At 43.8% G+C, this 14,273-nt stretch overlaps 1 protein-coding gene across 1 annotated transcript in view; it reads left to right on the top strand.

Moving 5' to 3' along the window:
• Positions 1-14,273, top strand: part of LOC145356398 (voltage-dependent T-type calcium channel subunit alpha-1G-like) — a 313,384-nt gene that overhangs the window by 67,346 nt on the left and 231,765 nt on the right. Inside the window, exon 6 of the mRNA XM_080209098.1 lies at positions 11,910-12,002. Coding sequence (XP_080065224.1) covers positions 11,910-12,002 — 93 coding nt within the window. The remainder of the gene's footprint in view (positions 1-11,909; positions 12,003-14,273) is intronic.

Here is a 14,273-nt window from a genome sequence, read left to right as displayed (position 1 = left end):
GGTGCGATTAGAAAATCGGCTTCAGTGAGTAGAATCAGTAAGCATTAATTTTTTCAGTGAGCAGCTTTGCCCTTTGACACCAAGTTATGCAGTGCACCTTCATTTATTAATATGAACATCAATATTAATGGAAAATTCTCATGATATGTGCTAAAATTATCTTGCCTGGAGTAAAGGAAATTGCCTGGAATGTACAAAACTGCCTCTGACTTGTTTAGTTGCAACTCACTCTCAGTCACTCTGATCCTGAATTGTGTAGTTTCTCAGTAAAGGCATGTACTTCAGTTATTCTCAAAATGACAGAGGTCCATTTGCTTGCTATCAGATTATTCCCATTCTGTATCAAGACTGCTGCTCAATTTCTGACAAACACAAGTGGAATATTAAAATCTCATGGTGTATTTTTAGATCATTCTCTTTTGTTTAGATTCTTGTGTGACACTTAAGCATTGCTCAGCAAAAGGTGACTGGTGGGAAGCAGAGTGACCAGTGGTTGTAAGCTTTGTTTAATGAGCAAATGTGAATCAAACCCGTGACCTCTATCACCTGGATGGACAAGAGCATGGGAGCATCACAGCTGCAAGTTTCCTCCAAGTCAGACATGGCACAGTAGCAAGTGGTTAGCACTGCTGCTTACTGTGCTTCACAGCTCCAGGAACCTGGGTTCAATTCTAGCCTTGGGTGATTGTAGAGAACAGGAGTTCCTCCGGGTGCTCGGGTTTCCTCCCACAATCCAAAGATGTGCAAGTTAAATGGATTGGGCACCTTAGTGTCCAAAGATGTGTAGTTGGATGGATTTGCCCCACTCTCCCCCGTCATAGTGCCAGTGCCCATGAACCAGAATCCATTTCTCCCACACTAGTCCTTGAGTCAGACATTCATTTCTCTAATCCGATTCGCCTTGTGCCACTTTGAACGTGACTCAGGTAATAATCCAGAGAATATGAGCTCTGATGTCCTGCTTCTTAATTTTGTGTCTAGGTCTTCATACTGATTTTGCAGAACCTCTTTCTTTTCCCAATTATGTGGTTGGCACTTACATGGACCACAATGATTGGCTCCTTCCATCCTCTCCAGCCCTGAGCAGGTATCCCAAACCCTGGCAACCCTATCTGAATTCACACTCTTTGCTGCAAAGAATGGTGTCAATCCCCCTCATTGTACTGTCTCCTACTGCCACTATATTCCTTCTTGCTCCCCCTACTTGAATGGCGTCCTGTACTATGGTGCCATGGTCATCCATCCTGCAGCCCCCACTCTCATTCAAACAAGCTGAAAAATCTTCAAACCTGTTGAACAATTATAAAGGCTGAGGCTCCTATGCTGCTGCCCTCTGAGTCTCCTTACCCGCCTCATTCACAACCACACTCTCCTGAGGCTAACCACTTACCAAGTCAGAGGACCCTGTCCGAACAGGTGTGAGTCCTGCTACAAAGAATCTAGGTAACTTTCTCCCTTCCTGATGTGTTGCAACGTCTGTAGTTCAGCTTCCAGCTCATAAACTCTGAGCCAAAGCTGTTCAAAAACTTACTGCAGATGTGTTTACCCTGGATCAAGCTAGCATCCAAGAGCCTCCACGTGCTGCAGCTGTGCTACATCACCCGCCCTGCCATGCTTAGTGTGTTCTAATACATAACTTAATTGTTTTATTTTGTTATATTTTACTTTTGTTTTTATGTATTTTAGACTATTTTAGGTGTTAGACTATTTTGAACCTTAGAAACAAAAAAAAACTTAGTCATTTACCAGATACTAACCAACTACTAATAAGAGTGTGGAATGCCCTGCTTGCAACAGCAGTGTATTCACCAACATTAAGGGCATTTAAATGGTCATTGGATAAACATATGGATGATATTGGAATAGTGTAGGTTAGATAGGCTTTAGATTGGTTTCACAGGTCGGCGCAACATCGCAGGCCGAATGTTCTATGTTCTATGTAACTAACTAGCTGCTTCTCCTGTAGTAGAGTAAGATAACTTCCTGATGACTAAGAAAATTAGAAAGCAAAAAGCAAAAGAGAATCTCCCAGCATTCTATTCTAAATCGCACTGCTAATCTGCACTAAACTGGCTGGCTTTGTAAGTTTCTAAAACAAAAGCACCAGTTTGAGCTACTACCAATTAGCTAATCTCTTCTTCTCTTCCAGTGTAAATGTTGTTCTGACCCTGCTTAAGGTAGCCAACTTTAGAATTTAAACTCTAGATCTCAGTTAAATGCCAACTACAAATACAATTTGATTTTTTACAAAATGTATTAAGAATTGAGACTCCTCATTCACCAACTACCAGCATCCAGTAATCCTAGTGAATCCTTTGCGTACTTTCTCCAGTGCTTGTGCACAGTTGTGGAACTCATCAGGGTGAAGAGCAGAGATGGATTTAAGGGGACGCTAGCTAAACACAGAAAGTAGGCAGGAATAGAAAGGTATCCTGCCAGCTTTAGGTCAAGAGAACATAAGAACATAAGAAATAGGAGCAGGAGTAGGCCATCTAGCCCTTCGAGCCTGCCCCGCCATTCAATAAGATCATGGCTGATCTGTCGCTGCTCAGTTCCACTTTCCCGCCCTCTCCCCATAACCCTTAATCCCCTCTCTTATCAAGAACCCATCAACCCGCTTCTTAAAAATATTTAGCGAGGCAGCCTCCACCACTTCAACGGGCAGAGAATTCCAGAGATTCACCACCCTTTGAGTGAAGAAGTTCCTCCTCAACTCCGTTCTAAACCGCCTCCCCTTTATCTTGAGGCTGTGCCCCCTAGTCCTACTGTCTTTTTTGAGCGGGAAGAGTCTCTCCACCTCTATCCTATCCATCCCATTCATCATCTTATACGTCTCAATGAGATCTCCCCTCATTCTTCTAAACTCTAACGAGTACAAGCCTAGTTTATTCAGCCTCTCCTCATAGCTCAATCCCCTCAACTCCGGTATCAGCCTAGTAAACCTCCTCTGCACTCCCTCCAGGGCCAAAATATCCTTGCGCAGGTGCGGCGCCCAAAACTGCACACAGTACTCCAGCTGCGGCCTCACCAATGCCCTATACAGCTGCAGCAAGACCTCCCTACTTTTATATTCAATCCCCCTTGCTATGAAGGCCAGCATCCTATTCGCCTTCCTGACCACCTGCTGCACCTGCAAGCTGGGTTTTTGTGACTCATGCACAAGGACCCCGAGGTCCCTCTGCACCGTCGCCTGCTGCAGTTTTTCGCCACGTAAGTAATAGTCCTTCCTACCATTCTTCCTACCAAAGTGGACCACCTCACACTTGCCAACATTAAATTCCATTTGCCATTTCCTGGCCCATTCGCCCAGCCTATCTAGATCCTTCTGCAGACTCTCCACACCCTCCGCACAATTTGCCTTTCCCCCAATCTTGGTGTCATCAGCAAATTTCGACACCCTGAGAAGACTCAGGTTCCGTAGAAACACCAGCCTGGACCAGTTGGCCAAATGGCCTGTTTCTGTATTGTGTGCTTAATGTAACTCAATGAGCAACTGGGCCTTAAACATCATTTTAAAAAGTTAGTGCAAAAGAAGATATCCAAATCCTTCTGCCTAGGCCCTAAAAAATCTTTCTGAAATACTTCAAGAAGCAAAACTTATTGCCTGTAAACAAACTATCTTGGAGAGGATTAATTGATAAAAGACTTATCTTTTTACTTTACATAATAACTTAATTAAAACTAGTGTGAAAAGATTAGGCACTTCGTATTAGTGCATGGTGTGCTGAAGAATTGTTTATCACTATCCGATGGAAGCATATTTCCGCTGGATGGTTTGTAGTGTTAAACGCTATTTTGTATTAATAAGTGAGGGAAACTTAGGCCGAGCTTCCTGTCACGATCCTTGACTCAGTGCTGAACTAATCCGCATATTATTTCCCCTCCTCCTTTCAGTAGATTAATTAAAACAACACATGAACCTAAGCAAATTTCCAAGCTGATGTGCTAGGGCTGGAACTTAATCCATGCGTGTTCATACGTAGATAATCTCTCAAAGCATACTTAGCGTTATGGAAATTGGTGATCTCAACACTTGTTTGACCTTAATCAACTGGAGACTTTTAATGGGCAGTGATGGGAGGGGAGGATTGTGTAATGTTGCTTCGATTTCCAAACTCCCCACCTCACCCAGACTGCCCTTGCAAATCTCCAGACACATCCTGAGCATGGTGGGAGGCAGAGAATGAAATGGAAATTGCTGAAAAACATGTTTAATTGCAGTAATATCTGTCCTGTACTGCTCATTGTGCCACAGAATTCCCCTGGTATTAATGGAAGGTCAGATATTTACTGGGGAATCTGTGCCATGTCAGTCTTTTTCAGCCCATTTTTCCCTTCCAGTTTTCTTTGCATTATTGCTACAGACATTGGGAAACCAGATTTTCTTGAAGCAACGCTGTACCAATAGCAAATTGATGATCGATTATAAACCACACCTGTCAATTCGCTGTCACCACAATTTCTTTCATGTTTAAATGAACCAGTTTCCAAGGAAATGAAACCATTCTTGATCCCCACGAATGAATTGAGTTGTCACCATTGCATGATAGTCTGGGGAGCAAAATTAGTTGTTCCTGTACCAGGCAGAGAGCTGCTCCTAACTGAACTACGCAGCACTCATCCTGGCATGTCTAAGATGAAGGTGTTTGACAGGAGTTATGTGTGGTGGCCTGGTATTGATGCTGGTGGTGAGAAGCTAGTCAGACATGGTCAATAGTGCCAACCGCAACAAAAGTTGCCAGCTGCAGCCCCGCTGTACCCTTGGGAATGGCTTAGCCGACCATGGTTACGAATCCAGATCGATTATGTGGATCTGTTCCTGGGCACAATGTTTTTGCTCATGACTGATGCACATTCTAAAAGATTGGATATTTTTGAGGTGAAGTCACCTATATCACATGCTACCATTGAATGATTATGCCAATGCTTTTCAACTCACCGATGACCTGCAGTTACAGTGACAGACAATGGAACCGTATTCACAAGTGCTGAGTTTCAAGGCTTCACCACTCTCAACAGTATTAAACACAGAAGAACTGTGCCTTACCACCCAGCATCAAACCGATCTTGATTCAGAAATCCAAGTCTGGCTGAAAGAAACTGTCAGGAGGAACCTTGGGAACCAAAATCCCACAGTTCCTCCTTAGCTATGATACCACTTCACCTGCAACAGCGGGAATTCCACCAGCAGAACTGCTAATATAACGTCATCTCTGAACAAGACTGAGCCTTGTGTTTCCAAATTTGCCAGGGAGGTTAGAAGCCAGCCAAAGTAGTCAGAAAGCAAGGAATAATTCACAGATTACAACATGATTATTTATGGTAAATGAAATCATATGCATGAGAAACTGCATTGTGGATCTAGGTGGATCCCCGGAATTATTGTCCCGAAAACTCCTTTTACACCAAGTGGACATGGAGAAATGGATCATTTATAAACACATAGACCACTTGAGAAGGAGAGAGATGCTCCAGCAAGCACCTAAGGATCTGGTCAATCTGTTATAGACATAACCAATGCTTCCATGGAGACAAGTTGTAATGAACTGCCTGTGCCAGAAGAGATACCCATTATTGCAGCTCCTGTTAATGTCCATCCTGTGGAAGTATCTCGGACTACAGAATTACAACATGCTACAAGAAACAGAAAAACCTATCAAGGTTCAATTTATAATTGTCCAACTCATGTATATAATGTTTTGTTAGCGTTTAGGAATGAGCGAATTAGTTACTGAAGATTGTATAAAGGACGGAATGGGAGACCGATGTAGTGATTGTCCCTTTAAAGAAGGGTCACATGGAGTATGCCACCAACTGAAAGAGTGTGGAAACACTTCATGATGAGAATGTATCCTAGGCACAGAGACATTTTGGAGCTAGCTACATCCATGAGGCTACTTTACAATCCTTATTTATAAATTTATTTAGTTTTCATGAATGAACTTTGTGAAAATGCATCTTTACAGGTGTTAACCTACTCATTTTGGTGGAGGTGCCACCCAAACTCCATCATTTTGCACTCTGCACCATGATCTTTAATGCAGGGATTACAACATAATAGATGCCTATAGCACACGGCATCTCACGTTGAAACTATATCCAGTGTATTCCACATCCGTGATGCCTATGACAAGAAAAACTGTGCATATCCACATGGAAGGACTGAGATTAAAGTAAGATCCCAAGCCAATATACTTGGGCGTGACGCTAGATAGAACTCTACTCTTCCAGAAACATCTGAAGAAAACAACAGTAAAGATCTAAACCAGAAATAATCTACTAAACAAACTTACTGGATCTACATGGGGCACTGCTACCACAACACTCTAGACCTTCACACTTTCCCTATCATACCCTGCAGCAGGGTACATGCACCTGTCTGGCAAAGGTTATCACACACACATCTTGTTGACACTCAATTGAACACAACAATGTGCATCGTAACTGGAATCTTTTGCTCACACCCTTCCTCTGGATTCTTGTCTTTGCAAACATCATGCCTCACACATTCACCAACTGACTAAAACCCACAAGCTGGTTGAAAGCATTAATGCTGCCCCACACTTACCCACTCCATGATGACCTGTGCAACCCACCTACTGCCCACTTTCCACCTTGGTGCTCCATCTGGAGCAACCTTCCTGCACATGATCAACAGCAGACACCCGAAGAACCAAAGAATGGGAAACACAGGAAGCCACTAAAATATTCCTTGCGTCAAATCCCATCTGTCGATTGGCAGGCTTTGAACTGCCCGGGCAAGAGTGGTCCTTGTTAAACAGGTTCAACATAGGTTGGTGTCCCTCTGCTGCCAAGCTCCCCCAGGACTGGGGCCTCAGTACAAACCCCTTATGTGCTTGTGGAGAGATAAAAACAATGCTGCACATTACCGAGGAGTGTCACTTCTGTGGACTAAGTGGTGGATTAATCACCTCAAACTCAGCAAATGAGGAGGCTGTCGTTTGGCTTTGGAGATTTGCATTCACCAAATAAGTAAATGCCAGCTCATTTTAAACAAGCTAATGGATCTCTTGAGGCAGTAACAGGGGTTTTTAGTGCTGATACATTAAACAGTCGTGCTAACACTACATCATCTCATTTGCAGGTCTGGCAGGACTGTTTTTCCGACTGCTTGTGTGGCGATTCATCCATCAGGATTGCGTATCTGCAAATCACAGGCACACTTTGACCCAATAATGGACGCAGAGGTGCAGGGCCAGGCTCTTAATCTCCAGTGTGCAATCTAAGAAGACCCTTACTATAAAAATAAATTGAAACAATAAATAGTCCTCAAATCTATACTTTTCCTCCCATTAGCACTGAGACATGGAGGACCTGAAAACTGTTTGAAATGATTAGTGACACAATGCAATATGTTAATAAATAGTTCCAGATGCTAGTGAGAAGCATTTTCCACAGCCCCCACCCCTTCACCAACAATGCCATATGTTATTTCAGAAGAGATAGATAATTCCTAATTCGTGCAGCAAAAATATTTTGTATTAAACGTGCGGTGTGTATTGCGGTTGTTTCAGCAATGAGTTCTCTGGATCTCACATGCCACTGCTGCGATTGTTTCTGGAGTGCGTTAGACAAAACACCAATCCATCCCCTTCTGCTCCCTTTTCCCGCCTCCTCCCCACAACCTTTTGCAAGTCTGCCAACCGACAGATGTTGCCTCTCTTCCCAGACGCTCTGACTCTCTCCCTATTGCAGCTGGCTTCATTCCCGCACACAACACCCATCCCTGTTCAAGAGTTTCACTCCCCTCTTGCTCACACATCCTTTTGGGCTTCTTTCCCCTCCTTGTCCTCGCCACCAAATCTTTTTTTTCAGGAGCCTTGCGCGCCAACAAGTGGGAGTCATGTCATGACGGTGCCACTAGTGATGCCGATCTCAGAACATCAGGAATGGGACTAGGCCATCCAACCATGAGAGGGTTCTTCGACATTCAATTAGATTTCGGCTGGTCAAGGAAGATGTGCCAGCAGCCCACGTTGTAACTGTGAAGCCCTGGGGAACAACCTGTGGCCTCACAAAAATATTTAAAAGTTTATCTTTTTAGACTTTCAGCTCAAATTGAGTCAATTGGGCCCATATTCTCTAGAATTTGGAATAATGAGAGGCAATCTTATTGAAGGTATAAAATTCTTAAGACTCTTGCCAGGGTAGATGCTTAGGCGCTGTTCCCCCTGGCTGTAAGATTCATAGTCCAAACATCAATGATTGGCCATTTAGAACCAAGGTAAGGAGAAATATCTTAACTTAAAGGATTGTTCAGTTGCCTTTGGAGGACAGTGGGTACTAAATGTTTGAGTACATTCAGGACTGAGATTGATACATTCTTTCTCACTAAAGCAATCAAGGATTATGGGATAGGGCAGGAAAATTAAGTTTATTTTATTTATTCATGGGACATGGGCATCGCTGGTATTTGTTGCTGATCCCCAATTGCCCTTAAGAAGGTGGTGGTGAGCTGCCTTCTTGAACTATTGTAGTGCATGTGGTGTAGGTACGCCCACAGCGCTTTTAGGGAGAGAGTCCCAGAATTTTGACCCAGTGACAGTGAAGGAATGGCCGATATATTTCGGTGAGTGACTTGGAAGGGAACTTGCAGGTGGCCGTGTATCCATGTGTCTGCTGCATATGTCCTAGGTAGGTAGAGGTTGCGGGTTTGGACGGTGCTATCGAAGGAGTCTGAGTTGCTGCAGTGCATCTTGCAGATGGTACACACTGCTGCCACTGTGCATCAGTGGTGGTGGGAGTGAATACTTAAGATGGCAGATGGGGTACAAATCAAGCAGACTGCTTTGCCCTGGATTGCTTTCAGCTTCTTGAGTGTGGTTGGAGCTGTATTCCTCCAGGCAAGCAAGTATTCCATCACACATGTGCCTTCTAAGCAGTGGAGTCAGGGGGTGATTACACGCTGCACAGTTCCCAGCCTCTGATCTGCTTTTGTAATCACAATATTTATATGGCTGCTCTAGTTCAATGGTAGCCTCCAGGACGCTGATCATAGGAATTCAGTTATGATGATATCTTTGAATATACTGACAAAGTGGTTTTCTTCTCTCTTATTGGTGATGGTCTTTGCCTAACACTAGCATGAGAATTAGTTGCCTGTTATTAATCCAAGCCTGATTTTTGTCCGGTCTCGCTACATGTGGGCATGGATTGGTTCATTATCTCGAGAGTTATGAATGAGGCTGAACGTTGTGCAATCGCCGTAACAACTCCATTTCTGACCCTCCAATGGAGAGAAGGTTATTGATGAGGCAGCAAAGGATGGTTGGGCGTAGGGCACTACCCTGGTGAACTCTTACAATGATGTCTGTGGCTGAGATGATTGACTTCAAACATTCACAATCATCTTTCTTTGTGCCAGGTTTGACTCCAACTAGTGGATATAAAAGTTCAGCCATGATCTAATTTAGTGGCAGAACAGGCTCAAGGGACCACATATCCTACTCCTGCTTCTATTGCTTTATATTTTTAATGGACTGCCAGATGAAACTGGACAAATTTGTCTACCCACTTGTGTCCCCAGATGGTCCAATTCGCATAGCAGTGGAGTTTCCCAATGATGGGTCCTTCTGATGATAATGAAAAAGGTAAAGTCGCCATAGTCCCAGATGATCAAAGGCTGGTGGCAAGTTAATCTGCAGATCACCTCACCTCAGGAAAAGGGTGAGGTTAAGAAAATGGGACCTTCATGAATAACTCCAACCAGCACGGGAACTGAACCCACACTGTTGCCATTGCTCTGCATCACTAACCAGCTGCCCAGTCAAATGGGCTAAACTGACCCCTTTGTTAGACTTATCAAAAGCAATAATGACCAGCAAGCTTTTTCCCACAATTTTGGGGGTGCTACCAGCCCACTTCTGCTATTGGAAATCTCCCACATTGAAACTTTGGCTGTGGTGGGAGAAGGAGTGCTGTTATTGGGAGCTTTGCCTGTTTATTCATCTTAGACTTTCCTTCTGCCTAACAGTTTGTTGAAATAATTTAGCACTGTGGTAGAACCCTGAGCTTTGTAGTAATGGCCCTTGATAGGAAATATTGGGAAAATTGGTCATCATATCAAATCCTTAAACCCAAATGTCTGAGTGCACTCTCAGATTAAGATGTACAAAGCCACAAGATTCTTCAAAGGCACCTTCAAAAGACTCGTACATCGGAGCACTGTCAGACCATAAGTGATCATGTTGAAAGTGTGTGGGTGTCTTCTATTTTTGTTCTGTTTTTGTAATGAACACCTTTATGTACTACCTGAAGACAAGGTACCCTGTAATTAAATTGCACATGGATTTGCAATTGAATAATCAGCCAGTTATATCATTGTATCCTGTGATGTGATTGTCAGAATCCTTTCATTTTCCTTTCTGGAGAGAGTCCAGAACGAGCCAGCAGAGCATTAAAATTGGAGCTAGGCCATTCACGGGTGACGTAAGAAGAAGTTTCTTCACACAAGGGATATCGAGAGTCTGGAAATTTCTTTCCCAGAGAGTCATGGAGGCTGAGAAACTATAGGAAATTTCAGAAGTGACATTGCTGGATTTTTATTCAGTCAGATTATAGAGGGTCACAGAATTACATCTGGCATTTCTTTATGGCCAAATTAAATAAACTAAATTAAACAAACTCAGGGACAAAGCAAAAAGGGCAGCCCAAAAAGAAGGGAGCCGCCCGAAAGAAGACAAAGCAGAAAGGAAACTTAAAACATTAAATCAAAATGTGATTAAGGAGGTCAATAATACACCCCAGCCCCTGCAGTGCCCAGCGGGCATGGAATGCCTCAATGGTGCCCTCGGACAACGCATGCTCCCTCCTCCAGGGACACCCGGCCGTGAATATAGCCACGTTAGAGGGGCAGACAGTCAGGCCAGATGACCTCCTCATTCACCCATTGCCTGGACCTGTTTATAGTTGTTTGGCTAGGACCAGAAACAGATTCATGATGAGGTCCTCCGCACCAGGTGAGGATCACATCAGGCAGATGGATTAAGATACAGATCAGCTGTAATCTAGTTGGACAAGCAGAAATGTTCGAAAGGCCAAATAATCTACTTGCTGTTCCAATATTATCACCTCAAGCCATCAAAAAATAACTGATGTCCCTAACTAGCACCATGGCACAAGGATTAGTACTGCTGCCTCTCAGCGCCAGGGACTTGGGTTCAATTCCCAGTTTGGGTCACTGTCTGTATGGAGTCTGCACATTCTCCCCATGTCTGCCTGGGCTTTCTCCTGGTGCTCTGGTCTCCTCCCACTGAAAGACGTGCTGGTTAGGTGCATTGGCCATGCTAAATTCTCTCTCAAAGTGCCCGAATAGGTGCCGGAGTATGGCGGCGAAGGGATTTTCACAGTAGCTTCATTGCAGTGTTTATGTAAGCTTATTTGTGACACAAATGCATAAACCTTATTTACGCTGAACTTGGATCAAGAACCCCCCACAACCTGCCCTCAAACAATGGGACCAGGCCTGTTATAGGGGAATTGATTGGAGTTATTTCTATGTGTTATTACAAATAGTAACATTTATGGATATAAAAATTCTCCATTTTCCTTAAGTCAGAAATATTTGCTTGTTGAAACCTCATTTAGTTATCAAGTCAGGTAATTAGTGTGCCTGCATAAATTATATAATTAGCATTCTTGCATAAATTATATAATGAAAGTGTTTGCACAATTCTGGTCCTTGTGTGTTTATAACCTGCATCTAGCATATCAATTGCCTCAAATCTAATGGCCAAAAGAGGGTAGAACAATTCAGGTATGAGCAACAGTGATCGTCAGGTCTTGAAGTTGTTGAAGTTACCGAGTGGAATGACTAGTTGAATGTGAACAACGTGATCAGCTTTTATTTCAAACTCTTTGACTGTCTGAAATCTCTGATTTTCTGTTAGGTGATCACCCTGGAAGGATGGGTCGATATCATGTATTTTGTCATGGATGCTCATTCTTTTTACAACTTCATCTACTTCATCCTTCTGATCATAGTAAGTATTCAAGTAAAATGTCGTCTCGTTCTTTTTGCTGGAGTTGTTGGCATTACGTTATCATTTACAGCCTGTTCCTCATTGCCTGGAGGAGGTGGTATTACAGTTGAGTGGCTTGCTAGGCCATTTCACTGGACCGGTAAGAGCTAACAACATAAAATCAGGGACCATGATTTTCATAGAACATAGAAAACTACAGCACAAACAGGCCCTTCGGCCCACAAGTTGCACTGATCATATCCCTAACTACTAGGCCTACCTATCACCCTCAATCCCATTAAATCCCACGTACTCATCCAGAAGTCTCTTAAAAGATCCCAACAAGTTCGCCTCCACCACCACCGACGGCAGTCGATTCCACTCACCCACCACCCTCTGAGTGAAATTTTCCCAAAAACTGATAGGAAAACTGGAACAATCCTGGTTAGCAATTGTCCCACACTTGGTTGTTTTCTGAGTGAGTTGTGTGCCAGTTCTGGAGGGACGGGCCTTACCATACTGGTGAGCCCGACTGCAAAGCCATCAGGCACTGTTCTGAAAGGGCGCCTGGATCTCACAATGCACTGGGAGTTCCCCTCCCTCCCCCGATGAACATCGGAACAACCTCCCTTCCCCCATTGTTGGCATGTTTCCTCTCCCTGACTTGAATCGCCAGCATTGGGACCCTCCCAATGGATGTCCCTTCATGGCCCTGTTTTGCTCCACCCCTTCATGACGTGTCCTGCATTGCAGATTGGCACTGCCAGGGTGCCAGAAGGGCACTGCCAGGTAGGCACTGCACATCCATATCTCCAACCACCCAAGGGCTTCAGTGTGTCTGAGTCCCTCCTGGCATGGCAATTATACCTGGCCTCGGCTAGAGGAGACTAGTAATGATTCATACTGGGCTCGCACTGCATGCAAGGATTGGAAGATCCCGGGAGCTGGGAGAATCCGGCGTTGAATGACTGAAGCATTTCGAAATGCTATTTTAAATATGGTAATCAGCCTCGTGACCTTTCTGGGCGCAATATAGTTACCACCAGTAGAAAGGGACTGGGACGATTGCAAGCTGTCTGACGCCAGGTATAAAACCCGTTTCTAAGCCTGCACACTATTTTCCAGGATCAGTGCGATCTGCACCAGGCACAGCAAGGCCAGAAAATTGTCACTATAGAGTTTTACAGCAGAAAGAGACCCTTCAACCCATCATGTCTGCCCCTGCCATCAAACACCTATCTATTCTAATCCCATTTCCTGTTTGATTTGATTTGATTTATTATGTCACATGTATTGGGATACAGTGAAAAGTATTGTTTCTTGCATGCCAAACAGACAAAACATACTATTCACAGAGAAGGAAAGGAGACAGTGCAGAATGTAGTGTTACAATCATAGCTAGGGTGTAGAGAAAGATCAACTTAATATATGATAGGTCCAGTCAAAATTCTGACAGCAGCAGGGAAGAAGCTGTTCTTGAGTCAGTTGGTACATGATCTCTCTTTTTAGCTTTATCCTAACGGAAGAAGGTGGAAGAGAGAATATCCGGCATGCACGGGGTCCTTAATTATGCTGGCTGCATTTCCGAGGCAGCGGGAAGTGTAGACAGAGTCAATGGATAAGAGTCTGGTTTGCGTGATGAACTGGGTTTCATTCTGTAGTCTTGTGTGCTGTGGCAGTTCAAGTGCTCATCTAAATGCTTCTTAAATGTTGTGAGGGTACCCACTGTTATAATATAACCAATAATATCATTGGAATCTGTCACAATGTAACCAATGGTAACATGCTCTGAGGGTCAGCTGACCTGGAAGCCAATGTAACCAATTGCAAATGATGTGGCGGTCAGCTGACCTGGTATAAATAGAAAGCAGTGGGGATTGTGGGGAGCTTGTGTGGCCTGGGTATGTTGGTGTATTGAAGTCTTTTCTATTCAACCTGTTTCTTTGATTTACTTTCTGAAGTTAGTTCTTTTATTGCTTGCAACAGAAAATCCTTACTACTGGATGAACACCCGCCTCTACCACCCTTCCAGGCAGTGAGTTCCAGATTCCCACCACCCTCTGGATGAAAAAGTTTTTCCTCAAATTCCCTCTAAATCTCCTGCCCTTTACCTTATATCTATGTCCCCCTGTTTTTGACCCCTCCATTAGGTGAAAAAGTTCCTTCCTATCTGCCCTAACCATATCCTTATTGGTGTGGGACTAGAGTCACATATGAGCCCTCAGTGGATAAGAACAACAAGTTACCTTCCCTTAAATATATGAGTGAACAAGTTGGGGTTTATGATAAGTT

The sequence above is a fragment of the Carcharhinus amblyrhynchos genome, chromosome 21 (genome assembly GCF_965287045.1).
Source record: "Carcharhinus amblyrhynchos chromosome 21, sCarAmb.v2.hapA, whole genome shotgun sequence".
Lineage (NCBI taxonomy): Eukaryota > Metazoa > Chordata > Chondrichthyes > Carcharhiniformes > Carcharhinidae > Carcharhinus > Carcharhinus amblyrhynchos.
The sequence above is the reverse complement of the archived record's forward strand: the minus strand, read 5'-3'. Positions and strand labels throughout refer to the sequence as shown.